At 54.8% G+C, this 25,799-nt stretch overlaps 1 protein-coding gene across 14 annotated transcripts in view; it reads right to left on the bottom strand.

Annotated features, from left to right (window-relative positions):
• The window catches only part of PALD1 (phosphatase domain containing paladin 1), an 88,971-nt gene that overhangs the window by 14,727 nt on the left and 48,445 nt on the right, over positions 1–25,799 (bottom strand). For 5 of the 14 annotated variants that reach the window (XM_064594757.1, XM_064594758.1, XM_064594753.1 and 2 more), the window contains exons 2-18: positions 18,934–19,147; positions 15,900–16,002; positions 14,510–14,689; positions 12,984–13,148; positions 11,958–12,118; positions 11,656–11,731; positions 10,785–10,936; positions 10,336–10,435; positions 10,037–10,141; positions 7,848–8,000; positions 7,278–7,406; positions 6,658–6,774; positions 6,412–6,567; positions 5,902–6,084; positions 4,708–4,848; positions 4,398–4,469; positions 2,241–2,381 (exon numbers count right to left, since the gene is read on the bottom strand). In XM_064594757.1, the coding sequence (XP_064450827.1) occupies positions 2,241–2,381; positions 4,398–4,469; positions 4,708–4,848; positions 5,902–6,084; positions 6,412–6,567; positions 6,658–6,774; positions 7,278–7,406; positions 7,848–8,000; positions 10,037–10,141; positions 10,336–10,435; positions 10,785–10,936; positions 11,656–11,731; positions 11,958–12,118; positions 12,984–13,148; positions 14,510–14,689; positions 15,900–16,002; positions 18,934–19,118 (2,319 nt within the window). In that variant the 5' untranslated portion in view covers positions 19,119–19,147. Of the gene's footprint in view, positions 1–359; positions 749–2,240; positions 2,382–4,397; positions 4,470–4,707; positions 4,849–5,901; positions 6,085–6,411; positions 6,568–6,657; positions 6,775–7,277; positions 7,407–7,847; positions 8,001–10,036; positions 10,142–10,335; positions 10,436–10,784; positions 10,937–11,655; positions 11,732–11,957; positions 12,119–12,983; positions 13,149–14,509; positions 14,690–15,899; positions 16,003–18,933; positions 19,148–19,614; positions 19,797–23,049; positions 23,475–25,799 lie in introns of those variants that run through there. The other 9 variants (XM_064594755.1, XM_064594754.1, XM_064594761.1 and 6 more) reach the window with 7 other exon arrangements.

Genomic DNA, 25,799 nt, shown 5'->3' with positions numbered 1-25,799 from the left:
AAGATGGCAATACTCCCCAAATTGATCTGCATCAAAATCCCTATCAAAATCTCAGTTGGCTTTTTTTTTTTCTTTCAGAAATTAGCAAGTTAATCCTAAAATTCATATGGAAATACAAGGGACCCAGAACAGCCAAAATAAGTTCTGAAAAAGAAGTCGTACTTGGAGAACTCATTTCCTGATTTCAAAATTCACTACAATACTATGGTAATTAAGGCAGCAGTACTGGAATAGAACAGACAGATCAATGGAACAGGATTGAAATCTCAGAAATAAGCCCTCACATTTACAGTCAATGGATTTTTTTAGAGGTGTCAAAATAATTCAATAGGGAAAGAATTGTTTTTTCAACACATGTGCTGGGACAACTGGATATCTCCATGCAAGAGAATGAAGCTGGATCTCTACCTCACACCATATATAAGAATTAACTCAAGATGAATCAAAGACTAAATATAAGAGCTACAACTATAAAATCTTGGAAGAAATCTACTTACCTCTTTGAGGTAAATTCTCATGACCTTAGATGAGGCATGACACCAACAACAGAATGTGATGTATCCATACAATAGAATATTAGTCACAGAAATGAACGAAGTAATGATCCGTGCTAGAACACGGATGAAACTTGGAAACATCATGCTGAGTGAAAGAAGCTGGTCACAAGGACCACATCTGTATGATTCCATTTTTATGAAATGTCCAGAATAGGCAAATCCATAGAGGCAGAAAGTAGATTCACGGTTGCCTAGGGTTGGGGAAGGGCGAAATGGGGTGATGAAAATGTTCTGTATCTGGTTGTGGTGATGGCCACACAGCTCTGTGAAAGTACTAAAAACTGTTCAATTGCACACTTTAAATAACTGGATCGTATGGTGTGTGAATTCTATCTCCATAAAGCTGTTATTAAGAAGACAGCAAGAGGGTGAGACTCGACTGCAGCAGATCCCCCAGTGTGGCCCCCCACCAGGAGCATCAGTATCACCTAAGAGCTTTCCAGACCTACGGAATCAGAAACTCAGAACTGGAGCCCAGCAACGGGTTCTCCAGGTGATCTTGAAACTCACTGCAGCTGGGGACTCCCGCTTAGACGAGGTGGTCCTCAACCCTGACTATGCATTGGGATCACCTAGGGAACTGTACCAAAAAACACTCACACGCTGGCCCCCCCAAGCAGACCTAGTAAATTAGACTCTCTATGCATGGAACTCAGGCATGGGAATGTTTCAAAGCTCCCGTGTGAAACCAGTATGCTGTCGCCGCCGCCGGGTGAAAAGCACTGCATTAGAGAGTGAAGGCCTTGTGTTCTTCAGCCTCTTTGAGAGTCTGACCCAGGCCCAGCTCACTAAGGCCCCCTGGTGGCCATACTGGGGAATGACCATCTTGCTTCTGCTCCACCCCCACCCCACCCACCAATCCACCACCAGGGAGCCCTGGGATGGGGTTCAGGGATCCCTATCGTCCCACTGCTGAGGTCAGCAGCAGCCTGTCCTCTGGAACGGGGGTGGGTGAACGTGGTAATCAGAAGATAATGTCAAGTCATCTGACTGGGCCAGGAGAGCTGTGTAGGACAGAGCCCCACAGACAGCTAATGGGAAGGCACTTTTTTTTCTAAAGAGACTGAAATTCTGGATTTTTACATAAAATTTGTACCTTTATGGAAACCGTTTCATTTTGATGATTTCATGAGTTATCCAAACACAATTTTTAACTGAGGAGGTCAATCTGGGGGCCAGCCCCAGCCCGAGGGCAGCGCAGACATACATAGGTCCTGAGTGGGCAGTCATGCGGCATCAGCCATTAAAACACTGAACGGCTGCCCTGCTGGTCATTAAATGGCCACCTGCCAAGCCCCGGGAGTGGCCCCATCTACCAACCTGACTCCTGCCCCGGACCCTCGACACCGCCCACGACCCAGAACCTGAAGGGTTAACATCTGACACCACAGGGGTCAGGACAGGGCGTTAGTTCTGACTGGCCACGTCCTTGACTGGTCCCAGGGCTGCCACAGCTGTCAAATACTCTGAACATCACCAGCGCATATACCTCGTCAAGCACTCCCGAATCAGGCAAGGGTGAGTTGGGGCTGGGCGCGTTTCCATTTCACAGGTCACATCCAGGAGGTGAGGAAGTAACAGAACCGAGGAGGGCCCCACGGGAGCCCTAGCCACCTCACATCCAGTCGGCCACAACCTCTCTGTGCACTAGGGGAGGGACACGTGGGTCAGGGCGAGGCTCACCTGGCGGTAGGTGCAGATGATGATCTCCCGCAGGTGGTAATGCATGGGGGTCATGGTCTCACTGACTGTGTCCAGGGCCGCATCTACCTCCTTCTTCATGCGGTGCCCGTCAGGTAGCAGCTGCACCACCTTCATCACCACCTGGGGCCAGGGGAACACAGAGAAAACCAAGGGGGGTAGGTGAGGCCGCCAGCCCCAGCAACAGACTCACCCCACACGAAGGAAAACCTCAAGGCCCATCTCAACAGTGGTGCTGGGAAAATTGGATATTCATGTGCAAATGTAACTCAAAACAGATCAAAGACATAAACACAAAGCTAAAACCATAAAACTCTTAGAAGAAAACAGAGAGGAAAACTTCATGACGTTGCATGTGGCAATGACTTCTTGGACAGGACATCAGAAGCACAGATGACAAAAGAAAATGACACCATCAACAGCGTAAAAAGGCAACCAACAGAATGAAAGGAAATATTTGCAAATCGCATATCTGCTAAGGGATTGATATCCAGAATATACTGAAAAATTCCCATAACTCAACAACAAAGCAAACCAAATCAAAAATGGGCTAAGAACTTGAACAGACATTTCCTCATAGAAGACATGTAGGTGGCCAATGAGCACATGGAAAGATGCTCAGCATCACTCATCATCAGGGAAAGGGGACTCAAAACCACAATAAGATGCCACCTTACATCCACCAGGATGGCAACTATCAGAACAGAAAACAACAAGTGTTGGGAAAAACGTGGAGAAAACTAAACCTCTTGTGCTTTGCTGGTGGATATGTTGCCACAGACAACAATACGGCCGTTGTTTAAAAACTAAACAGGTTACTGTATGATCCAGCAATTCCACTTCTGAAAGTGCAAGCAGATATCTGAACAGGTATCTGTACTCCTGTAGTTCATAGCAGCATGACTCACAATCACCAAAGGGTGACAAGAACCCAAGTGTCCACCGACAGATGAGTGGATGAACAAAATGTGGTCCATACGTACAATAGGATAATACTCAGCCTGAAAAATGTGTGAAAGCTAACAGACCCTCAACATGGGTGAATCTTGAGGACATCACGTTAAATGAAATAGACAAGACACAGAAAAACAAATACTGGATAATTCTACTTGTATGAGTTCTATGGAATAGTCAAATCCATAGAGACAGAAAGCAGAACCACAGTCACCAGCAGCTGGGCAGGGAGGAATGGGGGGTTATTGTTTTATGGGTATGGTCGGTTTGCAATGAATAGAAAGTTCTGGAGACGGATGGTGGTAATGGTTGCACAACAAAGTGAATGTACTCAGTGCCACAGAACCATACGCTTCAACACAGTTAAAATGGCAAATTATATGGTAGGTACATTTTACCACAATGAAAAAAATAAAAATCTAAGAATCAGCGAATCAGCAAGAAGGAAGAGAGGAGTTTTAGGAGAGGAAAGAGCACATGCAAAGGCCGAGAAGCTGAAGGAGTTTGGCAAGTTTGAGGGAGCATGCAGAGGCCAGGGTGACAAGACAGCAGGGACAGCGGGGGCGGGGGACGGGAATGTGATGAGGCCAGTCGACGAGGCAGGAGCCGACCACAGCGCTGACACCAGGGAGCCACATGCGAGCTCTGAGTGCCACGTTCCCCGCCCCCCGTAAGACAGGGACTTTGCCGCCTACTTGCAGGGCGTCTGGGCTGACGGTATGTAGCAGGGGCACAATACAGGGGTGACTAAATCGGAAATGTGAGTGGCCATCCACCCAGTGCCCTGGACTGAAATAGGGGTGGGGTGGGACAGGCCATGGCCTGGCATCAAGGTCACCGGCCCCAGCTGGGGCCCAAGCGCCTGTGAGGCAGGCGTCAGCGTCACCCAGACAAGATGTGGCCAGGGGCTCCCCCAGGGCACAGAGCAGCCCAGCGGCAGGGCCAGGCAGACGGGGGTCAGTCTAGCCCCCTCTTCTCCAAGAGCCATCTGTCAGGGCCCGGAGCCAAGCTGACCTGTGCTTTGGTTTGCTCATCTGTGAAATGGGAGCAGGGGAGCACTGAGATGATGAGGTGCAAGAAGGTGATGTAATTAATAGGAGCTCTGAAGATCCCCCAGACCTGCCAGCAAGACTTGCCCTCTCCCCTCACCAGGTATCCCCGGGGGACCCCGTGGGGTGTGCTCACCTCAAACTCGCCCTTGGTGAACTTGGCATCAGGCACACTCACGAACTCCTCCTCGCCCACCTCGGGGAAGCCCTGGGGGAGGACAGCTGCTGGGACAGGGAGCACGTCCATCCAGGTCGCGCCCTCCCCCACGTGAGGAACCCCTTGCCGAGGGTCTGCCAGTCCCCAGGCCCTCTGCCCAGGACTGATGGGAGAGGCTCCACACCATGCACCATCCCTGTCCCCCACACGCTCCTGCCCCTGCCACAGCCAGGGTCCCCGGGGCCGAGTACCACCCTGCCCCTGTCCACACAGGACGGGCCACACAAACCTGGATGTGCCAGAAGGCGAGCACGGCCACCACCATGGCGGTCGTGGTCCGGCCCTGGCCACTGAGGCAGCTGAACACGAAGCCAGTGCCCGGGTCCTTGGCGAGGGCAGCCCGCAGAGCCTCGAGCAGTCGGTCAAAATCCTGGGTGGGGAGACCAGGGTCTGAGTCAGGCAGCTGGTGCTCCAGGCTGCAGACTCCCGACGCGGCCCACCCCTCCAAATGGCAACCCCAAAGCAGCGGTCCTGGGGCAGCCAGGCACAAGATGACATGCTTGTAAACAGCCGTGCCCCTGCTACCTTCCCCCCTCCCCCAGGTGCGCGAGCGCACACACACACGCACACACGCACCCTCCGCCAGGCAGCGTATGAAACATGCGTATGCCACTCCTACGTGCTGTGTCTCCCGGGGCTGCGCAGGGACCCCTGGCCTGGCTGCTTGCCTGAGAGGGACCCAACCCAGGTCCCAGCCTGAGGGCAGGGGTCCGACCTGAGCAGATCACTGCAGCACGCGCCCACCAGGGGGCGACAAACAACAGGCAACCAGACCCGCAGAGGCAGGAACCACAAGCCCCGTCTCTGCCTCTCACAGGCTGCACTTGAGAGGTCCCCACACGCCCCGGGCCCAGAACCACACCCCGCACAGACACCTCACCCAGACAAGCGATGTATCACACGGGCACGCGGCGACCCGCACGCAGTGAGTGCTGGGCACACACACCACGGACGGGTCCGTGGACCCTAAGACACACAAACTACACAGACTCTTGCAAAGACACAAAGCTACAGAGAACACACAAACAACCTTGGTCACCCACAAGCACCCCTCAAGCCCCCATACACATTGCACACCACACAGTTCCCAGACACGCCTGCCACATACCCCCTGGTAAAGACAAGATGCACATCACAGATTCCAGACCAACACACCCACCACACACCTGCACACGCTCCAGTGATACCCACACACTCTCCAAACACGTCTCCCTCACGGACGCACATTCACGGACACCATGGAGGTGCTCCCGCACGCACACCGACGACACGATAATAAACCACTTGGTCCTATGTGAAGGCTCGTGGAACACGCTCCCAGTCCCTCGGGGGTGCTGCGTCCCGAGCCAAGGCCCAGGCCAGAGCGGGGTGGGAGAGGGCCCCCTCCGGCTCCCCAGAGGCCAGGCCTGCACAGCCCCCTCACCTGCTCACAGGGGGCGCAGAAGTCTGGCAGGGGGATGCGGTGGTAAGTGAGGCCGGGGTAGGCCCCACGGTGCTGGGTGAAGACCTCCCGCGTGGTGAGGCATGTCTGGAACTTGCGGGTCGGTGCACCCCCCGTGCCCGGGAGAGGCATACTCAGGTGGGCCTTCAGCTGGGACTCCAGGTTCTAGAGGAGGGTGGGACAGAGGGCTCAGGCCACTGAGGCAGCCTCCAGGCCAGCCCCGGAAGGCCAGAGCCTGCCATGGCCAGGACCAGTCCTGGCTTTTGGGGGCATCCCTGCCCCTTCCTGAGCCTCAGGGATCAGAGCCAGACCCAGAGCCAGGGAGATGGCCACCGTGGGAGTCCTGAATCAGCCACTCCCTGAGTCTGCTCCTCTTGGGGCCTCAGTTTCTCCATCTTACAAGAGGAGCATGGGACCTTCCAAAGACCCTCCCAGGCCAATTTTCCAGAAGGCCTCCAAGTTAGGGATGTGCGGAAGGCAGGAGGGCCTCACCTCAAGCTGGTCGGAGGCCATGGGGGGCCCAGGCCACCGCAGGCTGTGGGTATGCCCGTCACACTCCAGCACGGCCTCCTCCCTCAGGTTGACCCACACGACATGCCGTAGCTTCCTCTTGGCATCAGTCAGGTAGGCCAGGATGCTCCCCAGGGCCTGCGGGGAGACAGGAGGGCCATCAGTGAAAGGGCTCAACCATTACCCCACTCAGCCCACGAGGGGACGTAGGGCCCCTGGGGTGGTCACCTTGGCGCTGGGCTGGGCTGTGCCATAGATGGGCATGCGGGGCACCCGTCGAAAGTTGGCCACATCCATCTCTCTGACAGTGCTGAGTGCGTCTGGAGAGATGAGGTCGTCCGCCCCCTGCGGGGAGAGCAGCAAGCCTGGGACCCACAGCAGCTGACTGGGATTCAGAGCCCAGCCCAAGGTGGGGCAGGGCAGGGCAGGGCAGGGCCCAGCTCTCTACAGTTTACCAAGCATTTCTGCACACTTGGCACTTCATCACCACCCCGGCAAGGAGAGAGGCGCTAGTGCCCACCCTCCAGATGAGGAACCTGAGGCTCAACAGGGAGAGGCTGGTGGCAAAGACATCAGAACCAGGCCTCCTGCCTCCTCGCCTGCAGCACGTGGGTTTGAGAACGAAGAGAGGGAATGACAGCAGTAGCCAAAGCTGCAAACGCTTCTTGGGGCCGGAGATCAGCCCCATGTCACGCACAGGAAGAGTCTGCTGCCCCAAAGGCCATCGCCCCTTTGTCTTCTGGGAAGGGCAGCAATGTTTAACCCAAGCCCTCAGGAATCAAGGGCCCACCAGCCCCGGGGCCAGCCCACACCCATTCCCACTTCCCCAGCCACCCGGCCACACTCACCAGAGAGCCCTTAGTGACGAGGTCCCCGGGGGCCACAGACCCCGCTGAGCTCAGAGTCACAGGCAGGCGGTACAGCTCAGGATGGGCACAGAGCCAGCGGCTGAAACTGAGGGCAAAGGCCAGCGGGTACTGCAGCCCGAGGCAGAGAGAGATGGGAGTTCAGGGGCACGAGGCCATCCCAAACTCTCCCAGCTGGCCCTGTGGTGGGGGAGCCCCAAGAGACCTCCATCATGGTCCAGGGCAGGGAGGGGGGCGGTGAGGAGACAGGACCAGGAGGTCCGAAGCAAGATCCTTCCAGGCCCCAATGCCCCAGCTAAGGGTACAGAGACTGGGGCTCAGGGCAGAGAGAGGTAGGCCCTCTCTCTGCCTGACCTGCTCTAGGACCACCACTCTATCGGGGTCTCTCCATGTCCCCCACACCCACCTTCCTCTGGAACCAACACACACGCCCCCACCCTCCTCCCCAGTTCCACAGGGGTCCTCGACAACCCCATGCCAGTCACCGTGGGAGACAGGGCTGGAGGAACCCCAGGAGGAGGGCTTGTGGGTCCACTCATCCTCCAGCCGCACCTGCTCGTGGAGATAGTAGTTAAACAGGATCAGGTAGAAGTATCGCTCCAGGCTCTGCAGCGCCCTCTGCGGGACACCGTGCTGGCTGCAGCTTCCCTGAGAGGAGGTGACCCAGAAGCGGGGTGGGTGGTGAAGACAGGGCTCGGGGCCATCCTGTCCCCATCCCCAGAAGGGCAGGAGGTAAGCCTGAGAAATCCCCAGAACACCACCTATCCCCTCCCTTTATAACTTCTGCCAGGCTGGAAATTCTTCCAAGCGTCTAACCGCTCTCCGATTTGCTGCGACTAATCTGTAGGTGAAGGGGAAGCAGTTGGTGACTACCCCAGAACCACTGCTATCAACCCAGGGACCGCCTCGTCCTCCGGGCCTGTGCCCACAGACAAGCTGGGACCCCCCCCTTCTTTGCACCAAGCCGTGCACGTGCAGGGCCGTGCACAGTCGTGTTGAGGAAAGAAGTACATACACACCCTTCTCTAAGCCAGAGGCCCTCCCTTAAGAACTGTGACTCACCCCACAAGAAAACAAAAAGACTCTCATAACAGGGCTCCAAGGGGGCCATGATTTTTACCCTTACTTTACCGAGGTTCTGAGAAATGAACGGACTTGCTCAATCATGACGCTGATGGCAGAGAGAGCTGGATCCCCAAACAAATGTCCTAACCCCAGCCCAGCATGCTCTGCGGTCAAGGAGCTGTCAGAGAGAATCCCAAGCTCCCTCTCTCCACCTTCAGATCTCAGGGATCGCCTGCTGGGTCAGTACCACCTTCTGGAGGGCAAGTGAGATTCAGAGAGGCCCGAAAGAAAGGTCATACCCTTTGATGACATTGAACCCCATCTTTGGGAATCTAGGCCAGAGGTCAGCAAATGTCTATTTCTATAAAAGGCAGTAAATATTCTGGGGTCTCTGCTGTACCTGCCCAACTCGGCCACTGCAGCGTGAGAGAGCCGGACGTGCTGGACTGAATGGGCAAGACCATGTTCCAATAAAACTTATTCATGAAAACAAGGTGGCGGGTTGGATTTGGCGCATGGGTCACAGTTTGCCAACCTCTAATCTAGACTAAGGGAAAAAATCCTAAATACACAACAGCTTCATTTTCATGAAGTTATCTTGATGCAAAAGGATTTACACTGATGAGGAACCGGAAGCAACTCAACTGTCCAACCAGAGGGGCGTGGTTAGTAAACCATGACAGGTGACATCCCAGGGACATCTGCTCCATGCAGACTCCCTTCTGAGGGCCTCATGGCTCTTACCCCAGCTGATCCTCACAACAACTCTATGGGTTGGTTATTATTCGTGGCTCCCTTTTTACAAGCAGGGAAACTGAGGCACGAAGCAGTGAAGCAGGTGGCCCACGTCCACACACCTGTAGGTGGCAGAGCCAGGCCTGGACCCCACGTGGTCAGGCCAGAGGCCACGCTCTTAACCTAAAAGGCCAACGATGGCTGAAGTCACACAGCCGGCAAGAACGGCGATGACGAAAGCAGGGATGGCACAGGGATGCTGAGGAGAAGGGCTAGAAGCAGGCCGCAAACGTGCCCTGGGGCACCCGACACAAGATCGTCACCAACAAAGCACGTGGGAGGAAGGAAGCTGGCCCCAAATGCTCCCAAATGATGGGTGACTTTCTGCCTTCTCCAATTTCTCAATTTTCCATACTATATTATCGCTTTCAAAAGATGTTTTTTTAAAGTGTCGAAGAAGAAAAAGTCTCTGCAGGCCTTAGATGGCTTCCATGCACTGTACTCTCAAGACAAGGCCTCTCCCCAGAGCTGAGGGACAGGGCTGCTGAGACAGCCCAGAGCCCATCACTCTTCCAGAAGCAGCAGGCTGGACCAAACCCCGGCCTATCCAAGGAAACAGCAAGGGACTGACTCACGGAGGGGAACCAGGAGCAGTCTGGGAAGTCTCTGGATCCAGAGGCCCCCGGCACCCTGGCCAGCAGCCCCTTCCTCCATCCTGTTTATTCTGCAGCAAGGGGACCTGGCCAGGGAAAGTAAACTTTCCCTCTTCCTTGTCCATCTTTCCTGCAGGCCCAGCTCCTCTAGCTTGCCTTCCTCTGAACGCCTCTCTTCTCTGGGAGAAGCAGCAACCAGGAAAAGTTAGTTGGAAAGAAGCTAGTCAAGAGGTTTAACAAAATGAGGTTGCAGGACTCGGGCAAAAGCAGACCCTCTCCAGGCCTCACCTGGGCTGGGCTCTCTGGCCGGGGGCCTTCCAGCTTCCTCTGGTGTTCCAAGATGACCTCCTTCAGGTCATGCAGCTCCGCACAGGCAGTGATGGCTCTGTCCACCTGGTGCCCACGACCAGGGCAGGGAAGGGAGAGGGAAAAGGGCCGCAGGGCCGAGCAAAGATGGCAGAGGCGGAAGGGAAGAGAAAGGGAAAGAATGGTTTGTCAAAAAGGGGGCAGTGCAGGGGAGGAAGAGACCCCACCAGCAGAGGAGTGCACGGCCCTCCACGGCCCCTGCCCCCAGCCCCCTGGCTCACCTCATCCACCATCTTCCTCCCCTGAGGCACCATGTGGAGAAAGCTCTGGATCAGCTGGAGCTGCTCCAGGGGCAGTGGCTTGGTCTGCAGGGGTACAGCCCTGACAAGGAAGGGGTCAATAGCATAAGCAGTACCCCCAAAGGCCTCTACCACCACCCCCCTATTGACATTTCCATTCACATGGCCGCTGAGGGCACTGGACTACAGTCTCCCAAGTTTTCCTTCCCATTCAGGTTGGGGGAAGCAAGGGGTATTTTCCCCACTGGGGAAACAGGCCCAGAAAGGTCAAGTGACTTTTTTCGCATTACTCAGCAAATCTGTGGCAACCCAGGAAATGAACCCCACATGCCCCACCTCCAGCTCTAGCCCTGGGCTCCTGACACGTCCCCAGCACTCTGGCAGCCCTGCCCCCTCCTCTCCTCATCCCCGCAGTGCCTTGGGACACTCACTCCGGCCTCGAGGCAGCCCCGCTGTGGTGAAACAAGATGAGGGTACCCAGGGTCATTCCCAGATTGGTCCTGCCCACGCCTGTCTGGCAGCTGAAGAGGAGAGCAGGGGGAGGCCCGTGGTCATCTCGGAGCTGCAGCAGGCTGGGGGTTTCCTGGGAAAGACCATGACCATCAACAACAGCATGCCCTGGAAACCCTCAGACTGGACCAAGTCGAGGGAGGGGGGTCATGACATCGGCCCATCTGCACCCCACAGTCTTTGGCAAGGGGGGCCTAGACAGGTGGCTCAGCCACTTTTGCCAAACTTCAAAGCCCAATGTGCTCCATCTGCCCCGAAGAGGACTGTCCTGCCTCCTTCCCAGGCCCTGGGGGAGCCCAACCAGCTGGTCCTGGGAGTGAGACTGCTCAGAGGGGACAGGCCTGTATTTGACATTGCCGTGAGATGCAAATTAAATGAGGTGGCCTCCCGCAGGGCCTGGGAAAGAAACACCACCAGTCCTCAGGAAACACCAGCTCAAGAGGCTACGGATAAGAAATTTTTAGCCCCGGTGAACTTGGTGTCTAGAGAGGTCAGGTGATTTGTCCAAGATCACACAGCAAATTAGCAGCTGAGCCTGCCCAGAGTCCAGGCCTTCAGATGGTCAGTGCTGGGCTCTGTCATTAGAGAATGTACAAATATACACCCCCCCAACACACACACACACACTCCACCTCTTATACAACACAGAAGGAAACCTTCCTCTGAGGAAAGCCAGAGGCCATACTCGCCCTGAGCATCACCGTGGAGACAGGGCCTAGACCCAGACCCGCTCTCCAGGCTCCTGTCCCTACTCTGTGCTCCCACCACCCACCACCTCCTGCCCTGACTTACCCGGAGGACACTCACAAAGACATCAAACTGGGCTTCCAGGGGGGCCCCTTGCTCTGGCAGGGGCAGGCGGTGGTACCTGCCAGGTGAGGCGGAGAGACCCATCAGGCAGGCCACACAGCCCGGGCATCCCCCACCCCGCATTCCTGTGGGAAAGATGGGTGTGGGGAGCTCAGCCCAACCTGCAGACGGTGAAACTGAGACCACAGCTGGGGAGCAGGGCCAGAGAGCACCCCTGCCCAGCACAGTGGCATCCATGCGGCCCAAGTCATCTGCTGTCACTGGGTAGGACTGGCACTCGGTACCTGTAGGCGGGCCTCAGGAAGAGGGGTCGCTTATACACCTCCTCGGTCACGTGCACATCGTCCTCGCCCCGGATGGCCACAGCGTGGGGCTCCCCCAGCAGGTCCTCGACGTTGTGGTAGACGTGGTACGTGTTCTCACTCAGCTGGGCAAAGTCATGGATCTGCATGGAGGAGTGGGGGCCAGAGGACCACGACTGACCTGCAGGCCCCTGCTGGCCTTCCTGGCCGAGCTCTAGAGCGAGGAGACCACAAAGAGGCCACGGACAGGCTGCTCTTCCTCCAGGGGGATCCATCTGGCCAGAGGTGCTCTGTGCCCTGGGAGTCCTGACAGGATGGAGGTGGCCAGCGGCCCGAGGGGGCCACCTATGCACAAGATGACATGGCCCACACTGGGGCCAGGGAGGAAGCATCCTGCCCTCTGGGCAGCAGGGGTCAGCTAAGCCATCAGACTCAGGGACAGGGGGAAGCTCAGTCAGCTGGGTGCTAGAGGAGACGAGACCCCAAAGGGAGATGGGAGACAACCGGGCTCCTGCCCGTGGGAGTCTCTGGGGGCACCACGATGGCACCCTCCATGCACACACCTCTGTGGTGCGTCAACAGCCTCAGAAACCTTGACAGGGCCCCAGGTGGCGGAGGGGAACAGAGGCACCTCAGACAGACAGAGGCCCGTCGAGAGAAGTGCCTCATCTGGGCCTCACAGCTCACAGAGGGCTGACCCTCGGTGTTGGGCCTCCTAGTCTAATGCTCCTTTCACTCCACTAGGCCCCTGCTAAATAAGGATGCTGAGTGCAGAGGAGGTGCGCATGGTGGGAAAGGGGCAGAAGCAAACGGAGCCGGGAACAGGAAGGTCTTCCCCTAGCTTCCCGTGAGCCGGCCTTGCATCCAGCTACTCGCCCAAGCAGGGCAGAAGAGTGGGTGAGAGCACTTTGCTCAGGTGAGAGCAGAGCTGGGCTGGGGGCTAGGGTCCCCTCAGCCGCCCACGGCCTGCCAGGGAAGGGGGCCTCCACCTACGCCAGCGACCCTTGCCTCTTTCCGGATGGCCAGCTCTAAGCTCTCTGCCCGGATCCCAGGTCCCAGGCCCTGGAGGTTCTCATGAAGATTCTGCTTATCCCGAGGCGTGTAGGGCACGAAGTCCTCCTCAGCACGCAGAAACAACACGGGCTCCTCCCGCACACAGAAGATGATGCACCCCTGCCAGGAGCCAAAGGAGGAAGAAACTGTCCCCACTACCCAGCACAGAGACCCGACCTTCTGCCTTACCTCTGTGCCTTGCCACAGACCGGTCCCTGCTCTTTGAGTGCCTGTCACCCCCACCCCGTCCCTGCAACATGAATCTTACCCAGGAAGCAAAGCTCGGTCCAAATACCACCTGCTCCTGACTCTCCCTCTTCTTGGGGCCAACAGCCCTCTGTCTGAAGGTCATGGTGTTGCTTCCTGCTTCATCCTAACATCATCAGTGACTACATCTCCCTCCATGGACTACAGGTTCCTTACATGACGAACCATGTTCTAGTCATTTTCACATCTCCACTATTCCAAGCACGGAACGCCAGATAAATCAAGTGCTTGATAAACACTGGGGGAAGAAATGAATGCCTGCCATCGCCATGCAATCATTCATTCACTGAGCACCTTACACACAGAGAGAGATATGGGCAGACCCTTCCCTGTGGAACTTGCAGTCAGGCTGGGAAGAGAGGATCCGCCCAGAACTAACACCCCACCCCACTCTGGTTCACTCAGGGACCCTCCAGCTAAACACCAGGTCAAACGAGATGCAGGCTGCAATCAGATGGGACCCTCAGCCTCTGCCCTGAAGACACTCAAAACCCCGCCTCAGCATCAGGCAGGAAAGAGGAGTCATTAAAAACAGGCATTTAGGGGCGCCTGGGTGGTTCAGATGATAAAGCATCTGCCTTCAGCTCAGGTCATGATCTCCAGGTCCTGGGATCAAGCCCCACGTCGGGCTCCCTGCTCAGCGGGGAGTCTGCTTCTCCCACTCCTCATTTGTGCTCTGTCTCTCTCGTTCTCTCAAATGAATAAATAAAATCTTTAAAAAAAAAAAAAAACAGTCTCTAATTTAGAGTTCAGATGCCTAGTTTGGGTCTTGGGACACCACTCCTAAGCTGTGTCACTCATCCTCTCTGGGCCTCGGTTTCCTCCTCTCTGCAATGGGAGGAACTGCCCTGCCTTCATAGGGCTGACACAAGGACCTGTGTCCGCTGTGGTCCTCATGCTGTGCCTCTCTTGTTATGACCTGGACCCTCTTGTCACCCTGTCCCCCTTCTCACTTCTCCAAGGTTCTCAAAGTGGGGTGTATAAGGGGCTTCTGACCTAGGGCCCCCATGTCCACATACGACAGGGAAATAAAAATTGACCCAGAATTTCCCAACCATGCTGACCACAATGATCATTGTGGCATTCAAGGCCTGCAGAGCCTGGTCTGGGTCCCCAGGCACCCTCCCCATCATGTGGCCAGGCCACTCCCGGGAAGAGCCCCTCTGCCAGATTTGGGGGGCTACGAGACCCTGCCCGGAAGCAGTCCTGCTTACCCTGTGTCCATCTTTCTGGAGTTTCTGGAGGACCCGCCTGAAACCAGAGAGGCTGGGCTGTCCCATGCCAAACACGGTGAGGCCACCCCGCACTTGCCGGAAGTTGGGGGCCCCACAGCTCCGCACAGTGCCCAGTACATCCATCTTCTCAGCAACATCCCGCACCAGGAAGTAGCGTCCCTGGCAGGGGAAGAGCCACAAGGGGTTACTCAGATGCTCGGGGACATCTTCTATCAGTGGAGCTCTGTCCCAGGCCCCAGAGGATGGGGAGCAAGAGATGGGGCAGGGGACATGGTCTTCAAGTTGTCTGCAGGCTTTTGGAAAAAACAAAATATGTGACCATCTGTGATCCCAAGAAGAGTGTCATTTAGCATGGGAAAGGGAAAAACAACTCCTCCTGATGGGGAATCCGAGAAGGCTTCATGGAGCAGGCAGCATTGGGGGCAGGTCTTGAGGAAAAAAGGAGGAAGAGGCACTCCAGGGGCAGGAAACTGAGGCTGGCTCTAGGGTGGGGCCTGAAGCTCTCCAGGAAGAAGTCAAATGTCTCCCGCAGCCAGAGGAAGGGCTTGGAGCAGGGGCCCAAGTGGGGAGTCACAGCTGGGGCCCCAGGAATCAGCTAGAGGAAACCTGCACTAGCCCCCTCCTGAGGTCCTGAAGCTCTGAGGACGGACGGGGCTCTCCCTTCCCCGGCCGGGGTGATGGATGTAATGAGGGACAGAGTAAAAGGGTGAGAACAAGAGGCGCCAGGGGAGTTCATTCCTGGGCACAAAGGAGCTCGGACATCATCTGGCCATGCCCCTCCAACAGGACCCACACATTGCCTGACAGATTAGAAATGGAACCAGTTCTTCCAGACACCAGAAAATCCCAGCTACTCTTTCAACAAACAGTTTCATCAGCATGATTATCCCTTCTCCGACTATTTACTGAGCACCTACACGGTGCCGGAGCACTGATCAGGGCTGGGGGCTGCTGCAGTGAACAAGAAAAATGAAAGTCATCTGGGCGTGTGGACCTGGCTTTCTAGGGGATACGTGAGGGAGAAAAGCAGCTAAGCCAGAGAAGTTCTGGAGCGTAGAGAACAGGATAGAGATCCCCCAGCTGGGGCCCTGACTCTGTTCTCCCTGTTGCTCCAAGGGCGGGGTGTGGGCAGACTGAGGCCAGGCAGGGACCTGCCAGAAGAGCCGATCAGGGGGCTCCGCGGGGCAGGGGGCATGGCCCAGGAAACCAGGGGGTGACAGGAAGTGGGGGAGGAGCCCAGAGGGTGGGGTGAGGACATGACTCAGAGAAGGGGTCAGTGGGGAAAGCAGGGGGGAGGGACCCTGTGAAGAAGGAGGACCAGAGGTGGGTGGGGGAGGCCGAAGGGGGAAAGGGGCCGGGCTGCCCTCACCTGCACCAGGTAGTGCTCGGGGGTGGCGTCTGAGAGCCGGCCCAGCGTGTAATGGGCCTTGAGCAGCTCCTCATGGATCTGGAACTCCTCCTTACAGTTGTACCTGTCAGGGCAGAATGGAAACTTTCATGATCAAGGTAGCCTCCACCCTCACCAGACTCCGTAACAGGACCACCCCACCGGCGCCCGTCTATGGCAGAGACAGCCTGCTGTCCCCAATATCCACCCTCCCCTCCTTCCTCAGCAACAGAACCCTGGAATTGTGACTGGGCCATCCGGCTGAGGACTACATTTCCCAGGCTCCCTTGCAGCTAGGATGGTCACGTGATTAAGGTTTGGCCAATGGGATATGAGGAGAAGTGATCATGCGTACAACTTCTGGGCCATCCCTTAAAGGGAAGGTGGGTGCCTTCTACTTTCTCTCCTTCTCCCTGGCTAGCATCCAGAAGTGATGGTGAGAAGCAGATGCTAATGATGGTGGGGAAACAAGAGAGGGGCCTGGCTGATCACAGAGTGGCCATTCCAGCTTGGTGCACCTCCCAGACTCTTGTGTAGAGAGAAGCTTCGGTCCTGTTTAAGGCCTCCTATTCGAGGGTTACCTGGGTCCCAGGGGACCCTTCCATCAGATTGTCTCTGAGAACAACACCATGGCACAGTGAGGGGGCTCAGGACAGAGGCTTTGGGGTTGCATGATCTGGGCATGAACCCAACTTCACCACACAGCAACTTTGGGGCTTTGGAGTGACTCACTCTCTCTGTGGTTCCCTTTCCAGTAATTCTCACCTCCTAGGGCTGCTGTGAGATTTCAAGGCACTGCTGAATGGAACTGTGGTCAGCCAAGGGCCTTGGGCACAGTGTTTATTAATATAATTATTTTTACTAGTCGCAGTGCTACCTCCACACAGGCCCATTTCAAACAAAACCCACAGGTATAAAAACAGATTTCTGCAGATGCTAAACCAGGATGGGTCTGTCTGTCCGCTCAAGACATAAGAAGCTTCCGTGCTGATTATAACAGTGAATAAGACACTCGCACCCTGGTGTCTACTCCTCTTTACAAAAGAACTGCATCTAGGAAAGGCAGGGCAGTGGAATGAGTGAGGCAGGGGAGCCCGAAGCGAGAAGTTGAGAGACTTGGGGTCCCGCTCCCAGCTCAGTCTCTTTCTCACCACATGGTGGACAAATCCGTCTACCCCCGGAAGCTTGGTATTTAGATCCAGTCTTCACATCTGATCTAAAACGTATTCAATCAGGACTCGGCAAACGTTTTATATCGAGAACTGGACAGTAAATAATTTTGGCTTGAGAGCCATACAGTTTCTGTTGCAACAACAACTCTGCGATTGAAGTGTTAAGCATCCACAGACAGCATACAAAGGAATAGGAGTGGCGGTGTTCCGATAAAACTTTATTTACAAAAGCAGATGCGAGGTGGGGTTCGGTCCACAGGATACAGTTTGCCAAGCCCTGTGTTGGGTGATCTCTAAGGTCCCTTCCCCACAAACATGCTATAGCCCCAGGGTCCCTGCGCTCATACTCGCTCCAGGAGGTAGATCTTTACAGCAGGCTCATGACTGTTCTGAGCCACACCACTTGGTTAAGTACTCTGCACGTCATCACCATGTAATCTGATAAGAAAAAGAAGACCCAGGGGCGCCTGGGCGGCTCAGTCATTAAGCATCTGTCTTGGGCTCAGGTCATGATCTCAGGGTCCTGGGATCGAGCCCCGCATCGGGCTCCCTGCTCAGCGGGAAGCCTGCTTCTCCCTCTCCCACCTCCCCGCTTGTGTTCCTTCTCTTGCTGTGTCTCTGTCAAATAAATAAATAAAATGTTAAAAAAAAGAAAGAAAAGAAAGAAGAAAGAAAGAAAGAAAGAAAGAAAGAAAGAAAGAAAGAAAGAAAGAAAGAAAGAAAGAAAGAAAGAAAGAAAGAAAGAAAGAAAGAAAGAAAGAAAGAAAGAAAGAAAGAAAGAAAGAAAGAGGGAAAGAAAGAAAAACGAGACCGAGAGAGGGGAAAGGATTTGCCTGAGGTCACAGAGCAAAGCCCAGGACGTGTGTCTCCGACACTGCCCTCAAGGGCCAAACCTAGATGTGTCATCTCTGGTAGAGAAACAATATCACGTCTCTTCTCTTCCCCTTATCACGAGCACAGTAAGGGATTAGGATTCTAATTTTCCTGTCAGGCCCCAAAGCCAGCAGGCCGCTTTATCATTCCCACCCCTCAGGTCTCCTGACACACAAAGTCCCATCTGCTAGGTCTCTGCCAAACTTCTATGTGTAGAATACAGTTCATTCTTAGCTCACTGTGTCCTACTTCCTGTGTGCTGGAGGGGCCCAGAGGCAGATTCGACGTGAGCTGAGGCTGCCCAATTCACCGGGAGACAGAGCCCATGCCTCTCTTGTCCTCCTGGCCTCTGGCTCCCAGCACCCACTCCTTCACTGACCCCACAGGGCAGACAGGGTTGCAGAGCCCCCTTCTGGACCCTCTTCTTCTGGACACATGTAGTGTATCCATGTGTCTCAAAATACGGTGCTTGAACCCACTCTCAGCCTCCTCCAGGAAAGTCCCTCAAGGACCTAATTAAGAGAGGTGACCAAGAGCTTCCAGCTTTTTCAGCCACAGCTCTTTTACGACCTGGTATTAACCTCAGTTTCAAACCATAATTACTAGTTGTGAAAAATAAAAAATCTAAATTTTAGGCACCTTAGTATATAAACTCTGTTTGAAAATGTTTGGCCAAAAATGATTTTCAGAAGGGTGTCCCCCCACCGGCCACTTCTCCTTCTCCATGCTTCCTGGCCCTATGGACATAAGCTAAGAGACCCACAACAGAGACCCACTCAGGCACTTGCTTGCTGTGTTACTCCAGACAAACTGCTTAACCTCTCTGGGCCTCAGGATCTTCATCTATGAAATTGTAGACTCAGTGCTTTATGCCACCACTCCTCCGGGAAGCTGCCCCAACCATGTCTTCCAGGGACACGGTCACACACACACACACACACACACACACACACACACACCCCGCCACTCACGTGATCACGACGGGGGCCACTTTGTTGGGGATGATGGACTTGGCCTTACTGTTGTGCAAGCCTGTGGTCTGGAAGGAGTGGACACTGAGTGAGTGCTGACTGTCCATCGTGCCGCCCCCGTGGAGGCCCTCGAAGGGGGCGCCCACCGAAACCGTCTGCTGGGCTGTGCTGGCCGTAGTACCCATAGTCCGCTGGCAGCCTCAGGACCCCAAACCTGCGGGATGAGAAGGCATGGGGTGTGTGGAAGGGGTGGGAAAATCCACAGCAGGAAGGGACCTAGCCCAGCTCCACCTCCACCCCCACCGCCCAGATGCCAAGTCTGAGGCCCAGAAAGCACCAGCTCAGCCTGCAGCAGGAGACAGAGGGCAGGTGTGCCACTTCCCAGTGTTCCCTGAATGCCTACCCTGCGCCTGTCCCTTGGCTTCTGCTTTGGGGTGGGTTACGGACATGAAGAGACATAAAGACACATCCCCTGAACCCTTACGGTTATACTCCCCTGGCAAAAATATGACCGTTAGGAAGGGGTTAGCCCTCCACACCAGGTCAGGACCTCGGGCTCTAAGTGACTGGGTCAGGCCACATAGAGGCAGGGCCCCCCAGATGGACAGAAGTGGGAAGACCTGGGGCAGGTGCAGAAGGAAGTCAAGCTTGGCTCTGAAGAATGTGGAGGCGGGGGCGCACCTGGGTTGCTCAGTTGGTTAAGCATCCGACTCGATTTCGGCGCAGGTCATGATCTCAGGGTCATGAGATCAAGCCCAGCATCAGGCTCCGTGCTCAGCAGGGAGTCTGAGATTCTCTCTCTTCTCCCTCTGCCTCTGCCCCTGTTCACTGCGTGCTCTCTCTCTCTCTCGCACACACGCGTGCTAAAATAAATAAATAAATCTTTAAAAAGAGAGAGAGAGAATGTGGATGGAAACAGGATACAGGAGGTCACTCTAGCCATGAATATCACAAAATGAGGCTGGGGACATCCAAGGGTTCAGTGAAAGCACCAGGCCCCTGAACTTGACATCACCAATCATCAATATCCCCATCAACAGCCAAAGATTCCGCCCCCCACGAGGCAGGCTGGGTGCCCTGGTGGACTCAGCAATTCCCCTGGTGGGCTCTCTCCCAGAGAAATACTTAAGGATGTTCGCAAAAACCAGGCTTCTGGGATGTGTTGCTGCCGGAGGTGTTGTTTACAACTGCAAAACACGGGGAACCACCTCCAGCCAACAAGAGCGGCTCTGCTGAATAAAGTTGGGGCATCTCTAAGGTCAAAGGTTAAACAGCCATTGAAAAGATCATACTGATGGGATCTGGAAAGACATGGAGGACACAGGGATAGAAGGAGCAGGTTGCAAGGCAAGAACGGGCTCCAGTCCCATTTTAATTCATGAAAGTGTATCAGGAGAAAAGCCTGGAAGATACACATCAAGATGCTAATGTGAGTTATCACCAAGTGATGAGATGAGAGTTCATTTGTCTTCTCCTTTTGCTTTTTCTCCTCTGAACACTAACTGGGTAATAAAGTTAAAGCCTATTGAGAACAGATAAGAGAATGTCTGGGGAAATGGCCGGAGACGGGTGAGGAGTTGCTGGAGGGTGTGAGGAGCCGTCCCTAGACACAACAACTCCCTCAGCTGCCCTCAGCCCAGGGTGAGCTGCTCCACATGGTGGGGACAATCTGCTCCCACCACCCCGCCCTCTGGAAACCAGCAGCGGCACCCGGGGAAGAGGGTCAGCGGGTCAGTGTGAAGGCTGAGCTCACTGGGCCTTCTCTCCCCCAGGCCCTGAGTATTCGGGCTCCCCCTCCTCGGAGCCGCCTAGACAGAATGACTAGACTCATCCACCCCTCCTCAAACCTTCCCAAACCACCACCTGTCCCTGTCCCTCTGCGGTCTGGAAAGGGCTCCCTCTCTCCCTCGGGCCCTGCCTTGTCATCCTTGAAAACTCCCAGTAGCCATGCAACAGCTCTGTCAACATGCACACTTGTGCTTATAAGAGCCTCATCGCACCCCGTCCAATTTCCCCCTCCCTCCATCCCTCTCTCCCACTTTCCCTCTCTCTTTGTCTCTGTCAAACGTGGACGGAATGAGCCTCTGTTCCTAAACAGAAACACGGGCTGCTCAGAGAGCATGAGGGGCTCCACAGTGGGCCCCAGCCTGCCAACAGCAGAGCCAGAAACTTCTCTCCACTTCTCCCCCAACCCAGCTCACCAAAGTTCCCTCCGGCAGCCCGGGCCAAGGAGGCATGGACAGGAACAGTCTCCTCCAGGAACAGGGGCACGGGTAGCTGTCCCAAATGAAGGCATGAGGGACAGGAAATGGGAAGGGCCTAGAGGAGGCAGCAGCTGCCCACAGCTGCCCAGCCAGGCCAGGCCCTGCCCGCTTTGGGCTGAGCTGCAGCCACCCCCGTGTCTCACGGGCTCCATAGTCGACAACAGGCCCCAGCTGGTGCCCTGTCAGGGCAGCCGGGAGATAATACACATGTGCATAGCTGCAGGCTAGAGGGCTGGGGGAAGGACAATATCCTTTGAAAGCTGACTGGCTTCCAAACTGTCTAGAGGAGGGTGAAGCCCCGGGATCTCCAGGCCTCCCACTCTGTAAGACTCCTCCTGAAACCCCTCTCCACCCTGCCAGGAGTGAGCCTCACCAGCCCAGGGGCCTCCTCCTGCTGGCCCCATGCTGCAGGGCCCAGAGCAACTTCCCCATGTCCCCAGCCCTAAAATGGCAGTAGGGACGGCATGGTCCAAAAGCCTCTTCCAGATTCAAACAGATCTGGCTCCTAAGACTGGAGGTCCTGGTGGTCACACCCCAACTGCCCACTACCAGGGAAGGCGGTCAGCAAGGTCAGGTTGGGGGGGTGTTAGTTGGGTCCCTAGTGCTCAAACCTCTGCTTGGGGGAAGAATGGGGAGGGCAGGGTGGAATGTAGGCAGACTGAAAGTTGTGGTCCATGGAGCCTGGATTGTTTGCAATTATGCTAGTCCAGAACTTCATCGGATCCTGAGTGAAGGCTGTCATCCCCACTGTGCCGCTGAGACTGGGACGTGGTCGCCATGGAGCTCGCGGGTGGTTTACACCCCACTGCCACTGTGATGTCTGGAAACACGGCTTGCACTCATCCCGGACCCGCAGGATAAAGAAAATAGCAATGAATCTACAGTTAACTCTATACCACACTAATGTCATCTGTTGCTTTATGTTTTTTTAGCTTAAGGAAAACTTAGGAGAAAACGAGGTGCTTCACGGAATATTCTAATTGGGAGAAAACTTTATTTCCTCTTATTTCTGTTGTGAATTTTTAAAACATTTTTTAGAGCTAAGTGATAAAAGGCCCTTATAAGAAAGTATTTTTGTTTTTGCATAAAATTTAAATGTTTAATTTTTAAAATAATTTTCTAAGTCTCAACAGTTTCTTGAGAATTTTACTTTATTGGTAAACCTTCATTCTCTTTTATTTACTAGGTTATATTTTTTAGAATGTGCCTTCTGACCGTTCAGTTTTATTTTTTTACATTTATATCAAGGGTCTGATTTATTGCCTACTTAGTTGTGAAGAGATATTCATAAATCTCCTGTTAAGTCTACCAAAATGTTCTGTATGGGAGGCTGCCTCCCATTCGTGGAATCCGTGGCAGAGAAGTGACCTTGTTTCCCCAGGAACAATTCAACATGAGCTCCAGCTCATCAACTGACTGCCTGATGCTACAGCACAAATACTCAGGCTACAGAGTGATGAGCTTCTCGTCAATGGCAGCATTCAAGCCAAGGAGGTGCCAGAGCAGGGAGGACAGGCAAGAGGTTCAAGAGCAGAGCCCTCAGGCCTCAGCCCAAAATACCTCGTGAGTCTAAGTCTGTTTCTGGAGAACTGAATCGTCCCCATTCCGGTCTCAGTTTCCACACCTGTAATCCAAAGCTCACAAGCCCCCACCTTCTTTGTCCCTGTCCCGACGCAGCAGCCGTGACCTCCACGCTTGGCAAACCCTGTGGGCCTTTCCAAAGCAGAGTTTGGCTCTTGGGACTGAAGTGGAAAGCTGCCCATCAGCTACTGACCCCAGCCCCGTTCCTTTCTCCTCCCTCCCTGCCCACCGGGATGGACCCCAGACCCTCCTGCAAAATCCCAAGTCCCACCTCAGAACAAGATGTGACTCCAGGAACCACCACAACCAGCTGTGACCACAGGCCCCCAAAAGCAGCTTCCGAGCGGGCTACGCCCCTGGAGGCCAGCAAGTCCAACCCTCTCTTTCCACAGATGAGGAAACGGAGGCCCAGGGAGGGAACGCGATGTGTTCCAAGTCACAAGGACAGAACTGAAACCCAGAGCTCCTGCCTCCCACGCGGAGGCTCCCTGGCTGGGCCCCGCCCCCTCTAGCCTGAGCAAAGGGGAAGATTCTGTTGTGAGCACAGGGAGATGGTGTTGAGCAGATATTGCACAAGTGTGTGATTACGCTAGCCAAATCAGGGTGTGTGGTCACCCTGCCTGAGATAGCCAGTGGCCCTCACTGCAGAGACGGGATGCAGGGAAGGCCAATGGGTGGATCTCTGGGTGCAAAGCACTTGACATATAGTATCTCATTTAATCCTGACCCTAAAAAAAAAAAAGAGGTGTCAACTCTTGGTACCAACTTGGTACCACATTAACAAGAAATCCAATGAAAAATGAGTAAAAGATGGGGCACCTGGCTGGCTCGGCCAGTGGCGTATACGACTCTTGATCTGGGGTTGTAGTTTCGAGCCCCATGTTGGGGTTAGCGGTTACTTAAAAATAAAACCCTTTTCTAAAAATGAGTAAAAGGGGTGCCTGGGTGGCTCAGTCGTTAAGCGTCTGCCTTCAGCTCAGGTCATGTGGGATCAAGCCCCGCATAGGGCTCCCTGCTCCGCCGGGAGCCTGCTTCTCCCTCTCCCTCTCCCACTCCCACTCCCCCTGCTTGTGTTCCCTCTCTCCCTATGTCTCTGTCAAATAAACAAATGAAATCTTTAAAAAAAATAATAAAAATGAGCAAAGATTTGAAGGTATATGCAAATGCCAAATAAGTATATAAATATACACCCGGCACCATTCATCATCAGGGAAACACATTAGACTAACAAACGTTAAAAGACCAACACCAGTAAGCTCTGGTTAGGATGTGCAGCAAAGTGGGTCTCAGATGTGGCCACTGAAGTGTAAGATCATACGGCCACTCTAGAAGACAGCTTTACCATTTCTAACGATCCAGCAATGTCACCGGGATGTGCTAGAGGTGTAAAACGCACACAGATTTCAAAGAGTTAGTACCAAAAAAAGTAAAATATCCCATTAACAATCTCTTATGTTGATACATGTCAAAATGATTCTATGTTGATATATTGGGTTAAACAACGTTATTAAAATTACATTCATCTATTTCTTTTCACATTCTTTTTTTTTTTTTTTAATTATATTTATTTGACAGAGAGAGACACAGCGAGAGAGGGAACACAAGCAGGGGGAGTCGGAGAGGGAGAAGCAGGCCTCCCGCCGAGCAGGGAGCCTGATGTGGGACTCAATCCCAGGACCCTGGGATCATGACCTGAGCCGAAGGCAGACGCTTAACCACTGAGCCACCCAGGCGCCCCTTCTTTTCACATTCTTAACATGACTAAAATGACACAGGCGGCCCACGGGACATTTCTCCGGGACAACGCTGCTGAGTCTCCGTGCTCCTCGGTCCAGCGGGCACCCCTCGGGTCGCGGGGGGGCCGTCAGGGTAGAGCCCCACACCTGCTGCAGGTAAGAACTTAATGACCCTGTTCCGGGCATGGCAACTCCCGGGAAGCCCGTGCCAACATTCTCACTTATCAGACAGAGAAGTGGGGACTCACGGAAGCTACAAGTGACTCTCTAATGGCCCGGGACCTAGTCAGGGATACAGCAGCTCCAATTCCAGGAAGCGTGGGCTCTGGGGCCCAAGACTGGCGGATTCATGTCTCCACCACTCCTTAGTGACTCTCGGTGTGTGGCTACCTTCCCCGGGTGTCAGTTTAGGAGGGGCGTCCCTGTGCCTCCTGAGCTGGGCTGTATGAGGCTGAAATCAGTGAGTGCCTGGAAAGCAATAGCTAGCCAGCCTGACACACAGCAGGGGCTCCGACTCATCACCCCCCCCCCCCAGGGCCCCATCCTCATGCATGTCTGTCCCCTCCTTCCCACGTCCCCTCCCTGCCACCGCTGGATGTGAACCTCCCTGACGGGGCCGGGGGCCTCACCCAGACAAGGCCTATTAAATGGAAGTGTTGGGAGGAATAGGTGGGCTCAGCGGAAGGCCGGCTCCGATCCCGAGCAAGCAACAGGGCAGAGCGGGGTTAACACACAGTTCTAACTCCCCATTTCACTCGGTCAGTCCGGGAGGCCACTAGGGAGGTTTCCATCCATTCCTGGCTGTCACCATGAACCTGGAGAGCCCTGCTCTGTGTGGCTTTGGGCAAGTCCTCTGCCCACTCTGGAACTCTCCCCACAGAAGAACGGGTTTGCCCCCTCTCACTCCCTCCCGCCTCTGCCACCACCTGGTCCAGACCCCCAGCTCCTCCCTTTCGCTCCTGTCCCCCCACAATCCATCCTCCATGCGGCAGCTAGAGGATCCTTTAAAACCCCGGAATCAGATAACACTGCAACATCCAGGCCTGTCCCCTGCTGAGGAGGCCCCGCCCCTCCGCCCTCACTCACCCTGTGTCCTCCTTGCCTCCACGCTCCAGCCACAGGCCACAGGGCCCTCTTTCTTCCAGCGCCCCAGGCCCACGCCTACTCATAAAGGCTGTGCACCTACCACCCTTCTGCCTGGAACCTTCTTCAGCTTGTTCACACGGCTGCCCCCTCCTGTGGTCTTGGCTCAAATGTCCCCGCTCAGGGAGGCCTCTCTGAGCCT

Source organism: Mirounga angustirostris, unplaced genomic scaffold (genome assembly GCF_029215605.1).
Source record: "Mirounga angustirostris isolate CCGP_5_RB_7025 unplaced genomic scaffold, mMirAng1.0.hap1 SCAF_6, whole genome shotgun sequence".
In the NCBI taxonomy this organism is placed as follows: Eukaryota; Metazoa; Chordata; class Mammalia; order Carnivora; family Phocidae; genus Mirounga; species Mirounga angustirostris.
This window is presented reverse-complemented; position numbering and strand designations above follow the sequence as displayed.